The sequence below is a fragment of the Lithobates pipiens genome, unplaced genomic scaffold (genome assembly GCF_037356315.1).
Source record: "Lithobates pipiens isolate NorthernLeopardFrog02 unplaced genomic scaffold, aLitPip1_a1.2 Scaffold_24, whole genome shotgun sequence".
NCBI classification, from domain to species: Eukaryota; Metazoa; Chordata; class Amphibia; order Anura; family Ranidae; genus Lithobates; species Lithobates pipiens.
In genome coordinates, this window is record NW_027507786.1 from 5,312,150 (window position 1) to 5,326,822 (window position 14,673).

The 14,673-nt window shown below is 52.9% G+C and overlaps 1 protein-coding gene across 1 annotated transcript in view; it reads right to left on the reverse strand.

Moving 5' to 3' along the window:
- LOC143929554 (uncharacterized) overlaps positions 1 to 14,673 on the reverse strand; it is a 38,244-nt gene that overhangs the window by 23,418 nt on the left and 153 nt on the right. The window contains exons 2-3 of the mRNA XM_077453432.1: positions 14,331 to 14,537; positions 9,804 to 9,914 (exon numbers count right to left, since the gene is read on the reverse strand). Of these exons, the coding sequence (XP_077309558.1) occupies positions 9,804 to 9,914; positions 14,331 to 14,537 (318 nt within the window). The remainder of the gene's footprint in view (positions 1 to 9,803; positions 9,915 to 14,330; positions 14,538 to 14,673) is intronic.

Consider the following 14,673-nt stretch of genomic DNA (forward strand, 5'->3'; position numbering starts at 1 on the left):
TGGAGCTGAAGGAGGTCTCCCGGACGTGACACGGACTGCCGCCCGCTGCCTGACATGTGGAGGAAGCAAGAAAGAAGTGCACCAAGGTAAGAACTTGTCAGGTGGTGGGGGGAAGCGCTGGGGATGAAGGCTTCCAGTCAGAGCTTATCTTTGGTGTGTGATCCCATCCCATCCCCTGGCCCCATCCCATCCCCTGGCCCCATCCCATCCCCTGGCCCCATCCCTCCGCCTGGCTCCCTCCCTCCACCTGGTTCCACCCCATCCCCTGGTACCATCCCTCCACCTCGCCCCATCCCTCCGCCTGGCTCCCTCCCTCCGCCTGGCTCCCTCCCTCCACCTGGCTCCATCCCATCCCCTGGTACCATCCCTCCGCCTGGCTCCCTCCCTCCGCCTGGCTCCCTCCCTCCGCCTGGCTCCCTCCCTCCGCCTGGCTCCATCCCATCCCCTGGTACCATCCCTCCGCCTCGCCCCATCCCTCCGCCTGGCTCCCTCCCTCTGCCTGGCTCCCTCCCTCTGCCTGGCTCCCTCCCTCTGCCTGGCTCCCTCCCTCTGCCTGGCTCCCTCCCTCTGCCTGGCTCCCTCCCTCTGCCTGGCACCATCCCTCCGCCTGGTACCATCCCTCCGCCTGGCTCCATCCCTCCGCCTGGCTCCATCCCATCCCCTGGTACCATCCCTCCGCCTCGCCCCATCCCTCTGCCTGGCTCCCTCCCTCTGCCTGGCTCCCTCCCTCTGCCTGGCTCCCTCCCTCTGCCTGGCTCCCTCCCTCTGCCTGGCTCCCTCCCTCTGCCTGGCTCCCTCCCTCTGCCTGGCACCATCCCTCCGCCTGGTACCATCCCTCCGCCTGGCTCCATCCCTCCGCCTGGCTCCATCCCATCCCCTGGTACCATCCCTCCGCCTCGCCCCATCCCTCTGCCTGGCTCCCTCCCTCTGCCTGGCTCCCTCCCTCTGCCTGGCTCCCTCCCTCCGCCTGGCTCCATCCCATCCCCTGGTACCATCCCTCCACCTCGCCCCATCCCTCCACCTGGCTCCATCCCTCCGCCTCGCCCCATCCCTCCGCCTGGCTCCCTCCCTCTGCCTGGCTCCCTCCCTCTGCCTGGCTCCCTCGCTCCCTCCCTCTGCCTGGCTCCCTCCCTCTGCCTGGCTCCCTCCCTCTGCCTGGCTCCCTCCCTCTGCCTGGCTCCCTCCCTCCGCCTGGCTCCATCCCATCCCCTGGCTCCATCCCTCCGCCTGGCTTCATCCCTCCGCCTGGCTCCATCCCTCCGCCTGGCTCCATCCCTCCGCCTGGCTCCCTCCCTCCGCCTGGCTCCATCCCTCCGCCTGGCTCCCTCCCTCCGCCTGGCTCCATCCCATCCCCTGGTACCATCCCTCCACCTCGCCCCATCCCTCCGCCTCGCTCCCTCCCTCTGCCTGGCTCCCTCCCTCTGCCTGGCTCCCTCCCTCTGCCTGGCTCCATCCCATCCCCTGGTACCATCCCTCCACCTGGCTCCCTCCCTCCGCCTGGCTCCCTCCCTCCGCCTGGCTCCATCCAATCCCCTGGCTCCATCCAATCCCCTGGCTCCATCCCTCCCCACCTGGCTCCATCCCTCCCCACCTGGCTCCATCCCTCCCCACCTGGCTCCATCCCATCCACTGGCTCCATCCCATCCACTGGCTCCCTCCCTCCACCTGGCTCCATCCCATCCCCTGGCTCCATCCCATCCCCTGGCTCCATCCCATCCCCTGGCTCCATCCCTCCACCTGGCTCCATCCCATCGCTTGGCTCCATCCCATCCCCTGGCCCCATCCCATCCCCTGGCCCCATCCCCTCCGCCTGGTTCCATCCCTCCGCCTGGCCCCATCCCTCCGCCTGGCCCCATCCCTCCGCCTGGCCCCATTCCTCCGCCTGGCCCCATCCCTCCGCCTGGCCCCACCCCTCCGCCTGGCCCCACCCCTCCTCCTGGCCCCACCCCTCCTCCTGGCCCCACCCCTCCTCCTGGCCCCACCCCTCCTCCTGGCCCCATCCCTCCTCCTGGCCCCATCCCTCCTCCTGGCCCCATCCCTCCTCCTGGCCCCATCCCTCCTCCTGGCCCCATCCCTCCTCCTGGCTCCATCCCTCCTCCTGGCCCCATCCCTCCTCCTGGCCCCATCCCTCCTCCTGGCCCCATCCCTCCTCCTGGCTCCATCCCTCCTCCTGGCTACCCCCATCTCCTGTCCACTTTGCTATATCCTCCCTCCACCTGGCTGCACCCCATCTCCTGTCCACCTGGCTCCATCCCTCCACCTCGCTCGATCCCTCCACCTGGCTACCCCCTCCTGTCCACCTGGCTCCATCCCTCCACCTAGCTGCACCCCCTCTCCTGTCCATCTGGCTATATCCTCCCTCCACTTGTCTGCACCTCCCCTCTCCTGTCCACCTGGCTGCACCCCTCTCCTTTCCTCCTGGCTGCACCCTATCTACTGTCCACCTGGCTTCATCCTTCCTCCCACCTGGTTGCACCTCCCCTCTCCTGTCCACCTCACTCCATCCCTCCACCTGGCTGCACCCCCCCTTTCCTGTCCACCTGGCTATATCCCTCCCCCCACCTGGCTGCACCCCCTCTTCTGTCCACCTGGACCAGTTCTGGTGCTAAAGTTATTGAATACATTTTTTTTTTGGGGGGGGGGGGGGGCGCAAGTAGCTGGTCTCGCCTAGGGTGCAAAATAGTCTAGCACCGGCCCTGCATGTGCGCTTCTGATGTAGACAGCTGGCCATGCCGACATACATTGTGTCTGCGTGTACATGGTCCACCGTTGTCACTATCAGAAAATCAGCCCAGAGCAATAATTGTGAGCGCGTGTATACAGGAGTTGGCAAAGGAGACAGAAGTAGGGATGAGCAAATCTTGCCCAGGTTTGGCTACAGACAGTTTGACGGATTCGATGTGGGGAAGAGGACTTCGATTCACAAGATTGGAACAAGGTACCTTGAAATGGTGTTGAGGTTTTGCAACCATGCAAGGTACTAGCCCCAGTACCCAAAGGCATGTGTCTGGGGCAGCGTGAAAAAAGGTCAAGTTGTTGTGTAGAACTATAGATAAGCATATGGTCAAGTATTTAACCACTTCAATACAGGGCACTTAAACACCTTCCTGCCCAGACCAATTTTGAGCTTTCAGCGCTGTCGCACTTTGAATGACAATTGCGCGGTCATGCTACACTGTACCCAAATGAAATTTTTATCATTTTTTTCCCACAAATAGAGATTTCTTTTGGTGGTATTTGATCACCTCTGCGGTTTTTATTTTTTGCGGCTACAAATAAAAAAATACCGAAAATTTTGAAAAAAAAAAATGTTTTTTTTGGTTTCAGTTTCAAAACTTTGTAAATAAGTACATTTTCTCCTTCACTGATGGGCACTGATGGGGCTACACTGATGGGCACTGATGGGCACCAATGTGGCACCAATGAAGTGGCACTGATAGGCGGCACTGATGGGCGACACGGATGGGCAACACGGATGGGCAACACGGACGGACACTGATAGGTGGCACAAATTGGCACTGATAGCTGGCACGGATGGGCGGCACGGATGGGCGGCACGGATGGGCGACACGGATGGGCAACACGGATGGGCAACACGGATGGGCAACACGGACGGACACTGATAGGTGGCACAAATTGGCACTGATAGCTGGCACGGATGGGCGGCACGGATGGGCATGGATAGGCGGCACAGGTGGGCATAGATAGGCGGCACAGGTGGGCACTCATAGGCGGCACAGGTGGGCACTCATAGGCGGCACAGGTGGGCACTCATAGGCGGCACAGGTGGGCACTCATAGGCGGCACAGGTGGGCACTCATAGGCGGCACAGGTGGGCACTCATAGGCGGCACAGGTGGGCACTCATAGACGGCATCGGTGTTATAGTAATGGATGCCAATCAGTGCCAAACAATAATGCATGCCAATCAGTGATGCCCATTGTGGGCACTGATTGGCATCAATTATGGGCACTGATTGGCACCCATTGTGCTGACTGGCATCCCTGGTGGTCTAGGGAGGATTATGGATTTTATTACCTTTTCCCTGGTGGTCTAGTGGTGTCCCTGGTGGTCCAGTGTGGGCATCCTCGGGGGGGGGCTGTGCTGATAATCGATCAGCACAGACCCCCCCTGTCAGAGGAGCAGCCGATCGGCTCTCCTCTACTCGCGTCTGACAGACGCGAGTGAGGGAAAGCCGATCACCGGCTCTTCCCATTTACACTGTGATCAGCCGTGATTGGACACGGCTGATCACATGGTAAAGAGTCTCCGTCAGAGACTCTTTACCGAGATCGTAGTTGCCGGGTGTCAGACTGACACCCCGCAACAACGATCGCCATGATGCGCGCCCCCGGGGGCGCGCAGCGGCTCATAATCCTAATCACGTCATATGACGTCCGGTTAGGATTATGAAACCACTTTGCCGCCGTCAATTCCCTATAGGGCGGGCGGCAAGTGGTTAAGATATACACAATACTGCATGAAAGTCCTACCAACCTGCCTTATATGGTAAAGTGGAAACAGGACTTGGTGGGGGGGGGGGGGGAGATATGCTACGCACACATGATCGGACTTTCCGTCTGACAATTCGATCGTGTGTGGGCTCCAGGAGACTTTTTTTTCTCAAAAGTCTCGCGGACCTAGAAATAAAACTGGCTTCAAATTTGTCCACTGGACTCGGCTTTTAGCGGACAATCCGTTCGTCTGTGTGCTAGTCCGACGGACTAAAACCGACGCTAGGGCAGCTATTGGCTACTGGTTATTAACTTCCTTATTCTACGTCATCACGTTCGAAATCCATCGGACCTTTGAAGTGATCGCGTGTGGCCAAGTCTGTTCGTTTGAAAGTCCGGCGGACCTCAGCTGCAAAGTCCGTTGGATTGTCCGCCGGACCAAGTCCGTCGAAAAGTCCGGTCGTGTGTACGTGGCATTAGAAGCGGAATGGGGGATATTAGCCCAATCCAACTCAAAATTTTATATAAATACAGTATCTAACAAAAGTGAGTACACCCCTCACATTTTTTGTAAATATTTCATTCTATTTTTTCATGTGACAACCAGGGGCGGACTGACCATTCACCAACTCGGGCACTGGCCAAGGGCCCCGGGCTCCTAGAGGGCCCCATTAGGGTTGCCAGCCTCAGTAAATCCAGGGACAGTATGTAAAAATCTTTTCTTTTTTTACATCTGTCTATGAAATGTCCCTTACCGACATCCTTTTGGTCTAAAGAGATTATAGCTGCCCCACCTCTCCAGTACCTTCTTAGCCAATAGAAACATGTCTGTGTATACTGTGTGATTGTATACTGTGTGTGTGTATACTGTGTGGCCCCATAATCGCTGATTGCCTGGGGGCCCCATAATATCCTATTGCCCGGGGGGCCCCATGAGTTATCAGTCCACCCCTGGTGACAACACTGACGGAATTACACTTTGCTACAATGTAAAGTAATGAGTGTACAGTGAAAATGTCCAAATTTGGCCCAATTAGCCATTTTCCCTCCCCGGTGTCACGTGACAAGGTCTCAGGTGTGAATGGGGAGCAGGTGTGTTAAATTTGGTGTTATCGCTCTTAGGCCGCGTACACACGCGGGGACTGTTCGCTCAACTTTGTCCGTCAAACAGTTTCAGCGAACAGTCCGCTCAAAATTAGCATGGACGGACTTGCCCACACACGACGAACGAACAGTTTGCTGAAACCGTGCGCGATGACGTGAACGGCACGTACGACGGGACGGAAAATACGACGTCCTATACACTGCATTACAACTTTCGGCGTGTAAATCCTTTCTGAGCATGCGCGGAACTTAGTTTGACGAACAAGCCTACACACGAGGGGACTGTTCGCTGAAACCAAGTTTCAGCGGACAGTTTTTCGGAATTTCCGAAAAACTTTGTTCAGCAGACTGTTCGCTGAAACTGTCCGCTGAAAGCCCACACACGAGCGGACTGTCCGCCGAAACACTGTTCAGCGGACAAAGTTGGGCGAACAGTCCCCGCGTGTGTACGCGGCCTTACTCTCTCCTACTGGCCACTGGAAGGTCAACATGGCACCTCATGGCAAAGAACTCTCTGAGGATTTAAAAAAAAGAATTGCTACTGTACATAAAGATGGCCTAGGCCATAAGAAGATTGCCAAGACCCTGAAACTGAGCTGCAGTATGGTGGCCAAGACCATACAGTGATTTAAAAGAACAGGTTCCACTCAGAACAGGCCTCACCATGGTCGACCAAAGAAGTTGAGGTCACGTGCTCAGCGTCATATCCAGAGGTTGTCTTTGGGAAATAGACGTATGAGTGCTGCCAGCATTGCTGCAGAGGTTGAAGAGGGGGGGGGGGGGGGGGGGTAGGCCTGTCAGTGCTCAGACCATACATTAAATTGGTCGGCCTGGCTGTCATCCCAGAAGGAAGCCTCTTCTAAAGATGATGCACAAGAAAGCCGGCAAACAGCTTGCTGAAGATAAGCAGACTAAGGACATGGATTACTGGAACCATCTCCTGTGGTCTGATGAGACCAAGATAAAATTATTTGGTTCAGATGGTGTGAAGCGTGTGTGGCAGCAACCAGGTGAGGAGTACAAAGACAAGTGTGTCTTGCCTACAATCAAGCATGGTGGTGGGAGTGTCATGGTCTGGGGCTGCATGAGTGCTGCCGGCACTGGGGAGATACAGTTCATTGAGGGAACCATGAATGCCAACATGTACTGTGACATACTGAAGCAGAGCATGATCCTCTCCCTTCAGAGACTGGGCCGCAGGGCAGTATTCCAACATGATAACCACCCCAAACACACCTCCAAGACGACCACTGCCTTGCTAAAGAAGCTGAAGGTAAAGGTGATGGACTGGCCATGCATGTCTCCAGACCTAAACCCTATTGGGCAACTGTGGGGCATCCTCAAAATGAAGGAGCGCAAGGTCTTGAACATCCATCAGCTCCGTCGTCATGGAGAAGTGAGAGGACTCCAGTGGCAATCTGTGAAGCTCTGGTGAACTCCATGCCCAAAGGGGTTACGGCAGTGCCGGAAAATAATGGTGGCCACACAAAATATTGACTAATCAGCAGAACCTCATCATATATATCCAAACAGATAGCACCAACACCTTGATCCAAATGCCATAGAAAGGCCGATGTCTAAGGACAGGATGGAGGGTGCGGAAATTGAGAAAATTGTGGAACCGCCCTGTACTAGTTACATAATCCCATCCTTGGTGCCCAGTGACTGGTATCTGCTTTTTGGCTCCCATCACCCACTGGAACACAAACTGGGGGTCATTAAAACGCTGCAACATCAGGCTGAGATGGTAACAACAGAGTCTAAAGGCAAAGATCACAAACATTGCGTGAGTGGTTTGAAAGTTTAGCTACCCAGACTTGGCTTTTGTAAAACATTCACAAGGTCAAGCAAACATCCAAATGTCCATAAGGTAAATGAAAAACACTGGGTCATCCAAAAGAGCAGAGGAGCAGAACATGCAGGGTAATAGTCATCCCAAATTTATCTGGAGTGTCGGAAACCTTAGAAGGATCTTTAACCATCAGGGTTTACTTCCTCTTTAAAGGGGTTGTAAACCCTTGTTTCTTTTACCTTAATGCATCCTATGCATTAGGGTGAAAAAAAACCTGCCAGTGACCACCCCCCCCCCCATTTTACTTACCTGAGCCCCGTATTTCTCTTGGCGGAGACGGGCTCTCATTCTCTCCACGCGGTCCCTGCTCTTGATTGGATAGATTGATAGTAGCGCAGCCAATGGCTCCCGCTGCTGTCAATCAAATCCAATAACGCCAGGGCAGGGGGGTGGGCCCGGGGGCCGCATTTGTGTCTATGGAGCGCTTCTCCCAGGTGGTTATCTGATGTGGTGTGGAGCCGCGAGAGCCGCCGGGGGACCCCAGAAGACGAGCTGCACAGTGGAGGTAAGTATGACATGTTTGCTATTTAAAAAAAAAAAAAATCACTAACTCTAATGCTGCGTACACACGATCGGACTATCCGGCAGACAATTCGGCAGTCTGGCGGACAATTCTGCTCTTTTGGCGCTCTTTTGCTAGCGGAGGAGCCCAGCTTTCTCGTTCGTTGTCGTCGCCGACCGGGGGTCTTCTTCCGACTTCGGGGAAATTTCTTCGCTAGTCCCGTCTACTTGGAGCCACGTTCAAAATGAACAGACTTTACTCCCTGTGTGGGCAAGTCCGTTCATTTGAAAAGTCCGACAGACCTCCGCCAAAAGTCCGGCAGATTGTCCGCCGGACCTAGTCCGCCGGAAAAGTCCGGCCGGGTGTGGGCGTGTGTGGGCAAGTCCGCTCGTTCGGAAAGTCCGGCGGACCTCCACTGCAAGGTCCGGCAGACTGTCCGCCGGACTAAGTCCGTCAGATAGTCTGATCGTGTGTACGCGGCATTACAATCACTTTAACATAGAGAGGCCACATATGGGTGCCACATGATCAAAATGCTGCCTCTGCCTCCCGGCATTTCCCTCCTGTTAAAGACCTGGAAACGGCCGCGGGAAGGGGTTAGCAAACATTGCATTCTTGTGTCCATTAAGTCCAGCTATAAACTGAGACAGAAGATTTGACATCCAAAAGACCCAACACAAGGAAAATAACCTGGTATATATTAAAGAGGAAGTAAACCCTGATGAGTTTACTTCCTCTTTTTTTCCCTGCAAAGGTAAAGCATAATGGACTACTATGCATCGCATAGTAGCTCATTATGTGTCACTTACCTGACACAGGAGCCAGCGAAGTCACCGCTGTCCCCTGTAGTCCGCCGCATCCATCTTGCTGGTGGCGTCTCGCAGCTCCGCCGCTGTCATTCGGCGAAGCCGCGATGACGTCACTCGAGCGCATGCGCACGGGAATCGACAAATGCGGCAGCTCCATTCTTGGAACTGCCGCGTTCAGTGCGCCTGCGCCATAGACAGCGGTGCCCGTTTTCGGGCAAATATCTCCTAAACCATATAGGTTTAGGAGATATTGCTTGGACCTACAGGTAAGCCTTATTCTAGGCTTACCTGTAGGTCAAAGTGGTTTGCAAGGGTTTACAACCACTTTAAGGACAGTGTAGTGAAGAAGATCTGTACTTTGGAAAGATGAAGCAACCCATCCAGAAACCAAAGGCCCAACATTGAAGGCAAAGTTCTATAGGTCAAGACTCTGTGGTTTTCCTACAACTTAAGCAAAAAAATATATTGTTGTTTCGGGGACAGTAATGTAGCGGTATCCCCGTATGGGCTGCTTTGTGTGATGACACCTTAAGAGTTCCCTTCACTGGAACTAAGGGGCCAAGCCCAACCCCTGAAAAACAACCCCCCACACCATAATCCCCCATCCACCAAATGATTTGGACCAGTGCACAAAGCAAGGCCCATAAAGACATGAATGAGCGTGTTTGGGGTGGAGGAACTTGACTGACCTGCACAGAGTCCTGACCTCAACCCAATAGAACACATTTGGGATGAATTAGGGCAGAGACTGTGAGCCAGGCCTTCTTATCCAACATCAGTGCCTGACCTCACAAATGCCCTTCTGGAAGAACGGTCAAACATTCCCATAAACACACTCCTACACTTTGTGGACGGCCTTCCCAGAAGAGTTGAAGCTGTTAGAGCTGCAAAGGGTGGACCAACTCAATATTGAACCCTACGGACTAAGACTGGGATGCCATTAAAGTTCATGTGCGTGTAAAGGCAGGCGTCCCAATACTTTTGGTAATACAGTCTATCTAACAAAAGATCCTGCACATTAATTTGTCTGTAGTTTAAATTATGACTCTGATCATAGCATTGGAAATAGATAAAATCCTTACCTTTTTTATAAAAAATAACTATCCAGACTGCTATCGCCACAAGAGATAGACAGGGAACAAGAATACCAACAACAATTGTAGTCACGCTCACCCAAGAGGTGGTTGGCTGTTCTGCAATGATAAAAAAAAAAACAAGACAAAGTTAAAGTGGTCGTAAGCCCTGGTTCACATTGGTGCGATTTGTCATTTGATTTGACAGTTCAAAATTGCATGACAAGTCGCACCCCATTGCCGGCAATGGAACTGTTCAAATCATTGTGACTCAAGTTGCAGCAACTTTGAAAACGGTTTCTGCATTATCTTTTGGTGATTTCATTGCGACTTGCATAGACTTCTGTTGAATGAAGTCGCAAGGCCGCAATGAAACTGTAGGTTCAAATCGCACCGATATGTCGCTTTGAAATTGTGTTGAAGTAGCGCGATTTCAAAGCCGCACTCGTGTGAACCAGGGCTAATCCTCAGACATGAAATCTGAACAAAACACATATTTCTGTAGTGTTTACTTGCTTCTCTCCAAAGCACTGAGAGATTTACCAAACCTGGAGCACTCAGAATCTGTCATGGTAGCCAATCAGCTTCAAACTTCTGCTTGTTCAATTAAGCTTTGACAATAAAACCTGGAAGCTGATTGGTTTCTGTGCAGAGCTGCACCAGATTTTGCACCATCCAGTTTTAGTAAACAACCCCCCCCGGGTGTAATTTCCAACCGAGAAACGAAAGGGGCGCATACTAAGTGCAGTATGTTTAAAATGACGATTTATTAGTAGCATAGTCAGCCAAATGGCTACTCACATGACAGTAGTGAGAAACAAACATGGGTGTCTCATAGTGTTTCTCACTACTGTCATGTGAGTAACCATTTGGCTGACTATACTACTAATAAATAGTCATTTTAATCATACTGCACTTAGTAGGTGCCCCTTTTTGTTTCTCACCTTGCCTTTTTGAGTCTGTTTCACTCTCAAGGGAGCTGCCACCAGTGTTATTGTTTTATCTTTACATATGGACTTTTTGTTTTACACCAGGACTCTGTTCTTTTAGGTTGATCTATTTTATTATAGATTACATTATATCCTGTATATAGCATTTTTATATACGTGTTCCTTCACTTATTGTCATTAGTCCCAAAACGCAGTGTTTGTACCCATTCCTTCCTTTCTATTTGTCATTTCCAACTGCTGTCTAGTTACCCCGTTTTCTACATTGGTCTCCTATGACAAGTTTTCCTGACTCCAGCAGCTAAAAACATGAAGGGCAGGGAGCTGCATCACACAGCCTGTGATTGACAGCCTCAGCTCTGTTCCTGAGTGCTGTGTGAAGGGGGAGTGTGTCTTCCCTCGAATCAGCTTTCAGAGCTCATGTACAGTGCGTAACTACAACTCCCCGTCCCCTACTTTGTGAGTCTGTGAAAAAAATCCCTTTCATCTCTGAGATGTAGTAGGATGTAAAGGACAAATAGCTGCAGATAAACAGGTACAACTTATGTAGGAGGACTTGTCTCACCTTCTGGGTGTCACCTGGGGCCAGTCACTTTACTAAGTAAGGGTTTACACAGGTGTGGACTGACAACTCATGGGGCCCCCAGGCAATAGGAGATTACGGTGCCCCCAGGCATTCAGAGATTATGGGGCCACACAGTATACACAGACATGTTTCTATTGGCTGAGAAGGTACTGGAGAGGCGGGGCAGCTATAATCTCTGGATTTTTAGACCAAAAGGATGTCAGTAAGGGACATTTCAGAGACAGATGTAAAAAAAAAAAAAAAACACAGATTTTTACATACTGTCCCTGGTTTTACTGAGGCTGGCAACCCTGATGGGGCCCCCTAGTGGCCTGGGGCCCTCAGGCAGTGCCCGAGTGGCCGAATGGTCAGTCCGCCCCTGGGTTTACAACCACTTTAAAGTGGTTGTAAACCCTTACAGACCACTTTGACCTACAGGCGAGCCTAGATTAAGGCTTACCTGTAGGTCCAAAAAATATCTCCTAAACCTACACGGTTTAGGAGATATTTACAAAAAGACAGGCACCACTGTCTACGGTGTATGCGCAGGGCATGCCGCTGCTAACGCCGATATGTCGTTAGTGGCGGTTCCCGTGCGCATGCGCGGGAGTGACGTCATCGCTGCTCCGGCGATGTGAGTGGCCGGAGCAGCGATACCCAGAAGATGGACGCTCCGGATTACAGGGGACAGTGGTGACATCGTTGGCTCCTATGTCAGGTAAGTGACACATAATGGGCTACTATGCGATGTGATGCAATGCAGAGTAGCCCATTATGCTTTACCTTTGCGTCGCTATTTGTATCATAATAGCCGGAGCGGCATTTTGCCAGTGGTATCGCAGCGCTGCCCCATTGATTTCAATGGGGAGCAGTGGTGGAGGAGCGGTGAGTTCACTGCTGCTTCACAGCTCCAAAGAAGCTGCTGGCAGGACTTTTTCTGATGCCCTGCCAGTGCACCGCTCCAGTGTGAAAGCCCTACACTGGAGTGAATGGAGCAGCTGTTTCAGGGAGTTTTGCAGGCGCTATTTTTAATGCTATAGTGCCTGCAAAATGCCTTCAGTGTGAAAGGGGTCTGACAGTCTCAGGAAACAACAGACCGGGGTTTTTTTTCAGCTGGAACTCGGTGAAACTTAGTTCCACCATCTCTGGCTCAGGCCCTCTGCTCCCTGCTCCCCCACTATCGCTTGTAAACACAGAAGTCCGGCTTCTGTGTTTACAGGTGGCAGCTTATCTCCCAACAGCTGCCATAAATCTGATCCCCTGGAGTGCAGGATGGGCACAAGGGAGAAGCAGGTGCCCGGGGTGCTGTGCAGATCCTGACCCCCCCCCCCCCACTGGATGATCTCCCAGCAAGTGAGAGAGGCGGTGTGCGGGGAGGTGTACGGGGAGGTGTACGTGGCGGTGTGCGGGGAGGTGTACGTGGCGGTGTGCGGGGAGGTGTGCTAGAGCCAGCTGGGTGGTTCAGCTTAATACAGCAACAAAAGTAAGACATGTGGAAGATGGTGGAGTTTTTAAAGCGGAGTTCCATCCAAAAATGAAACTTCCGTTTTTAAGTGAAGGTGACCCCCTGACATGCCACATTTGGCATGTCATTTTTTTGGGTGGGGGGAGCGGATACCCTCTTTCTAGGGGGATCCAGCTCCCACTTCCTCCAGGCGCACCGCAGCTCTGGAAGTGAGATCACCTCTCCCCCCTCCCTCTCGCGAATCATCGGGGACACGTCACAGGTCCCAGATGATTGCCCGGCCAGTCACGGCGCACCGCGTGGCTCGCACATGCGCAGTGCGTGCCCGGCTGTGAAGCCACAGCTGGGCGCCCACAGTGACAAGTGTTACCCAGTGCTAGGGATGGGCGAACGGTTCGGCCCGAGTATGGGTTTGGGCCGAACATTTGACTGTTCGGCTGTTTTGCTGAACACCCCAATTTTGTAGGGTCCCCCAATTGCATACTAGACCCGAAGAAACCGGCACCAAATTAAAAAAAGATTAATGCCAGAGCCTTATCCGGGCATGCATCGCAGGTCAGGAAAGGGGGGGGCAGAAAGCACCCCCCCTGAACCCTACCAGGCCACAAGCCCTCAACATAGGGGGTGGGTGCTTTGGGGCCGGGGGGGGCTCTACTCCCCACCTCCACCCAAGGGCCTCCTCCCAACAAACCCTGAGCTGTGGCTGTGGATTCTGATAAGAAGCCCCCCTGCCCCAAAGCACCCACCCCCCCCCCCTCCATGTTGAGGGCATGTGGCCTGGTATGGTCCAGGAAGGGGGCACTCGCTTGTCCTGCTCTTTCCCAAACTGCCAGGCCACATGCCCAGATAAGGGTCTGGTATAGGCTGAGCGGGACCCCAAGTGCTTTTCTTTTCTTTATTTTTTTTTTCAATAGCCGGATGTCGGCAAATGTAACCGCAAGTCATTTAAATGGGATTTGACTCGTTTTATTTCTTTAGAAATGTCAAATTTGCTGTAGCATAATTTATACTCGCTATAGATGCGCCAAGCTACAAGCAGACCAAGGGGACTCCCAGGCTTTATATTTAAATGAATTTCTATCTTTTATTGTTGCACTTTAAAGAGGAAGTAAACCCTGATGGGTTTACTTCCTCTTTTTTTCCCTGCAAAGGTAAAGCATAATGGACTACTATGCATCGCATAGTAGCTCATTATGTGTCACTTACCTGACACAGGAGCCAGCGAAGTCGCCGCTGTCACCTGTAGTCCGCCGCATCCATCTTGGTTGTGGCGTCTCTCGCAGCTCCGACGAATGACAGCGGAGAAGCCGCGATGACGTCACTCCCGCGCATGCGCACGGGAGTCGCGTCTCGGAGCTCCGACGCTGCCATTCGCCGGAGCCGCGATGACGTCACTCCCGCGCATGCGCACGGGAGTAGACAAATTTGGCAAATCCATTCTTGGACTTGCCGCATTTAGTGCGCCTGCGCGCATGCAGATGAAAGGGATGAGCTTCAATCTGTATATGGTGTCAGTTAAAGCTGAACAGGGGTTACAGGTCTAATCCTCTTCTAATTACCTTTAACCGTCAGAGTAAAATTCAACTCCTCATCACTATTGTTGAAGGATCTGTGGCTCACAATGCAGGAATATATATCTCCATCTTCTCCTGTGCTGGAGGGTTTTACAACTATGAGGCTGGTGGCATTGAAGGTCCCATCGCTGTTCTCAGCTGGCACACTATTGCAGGTCTCTTTATCCAGAGCTCTTCTGTCGTTGGTCTCTTCTGTCCGCAAACACCTCTTTCCAATCCCAGGAAGTTATCCACTACCTAACGGATCTCAATCAGCGTCAGTCTGCTCCAGTCAGCTCTTTTAGAGCGATCTAGGGGAGAATGAACACAGGGGGACTCCTATGATAAT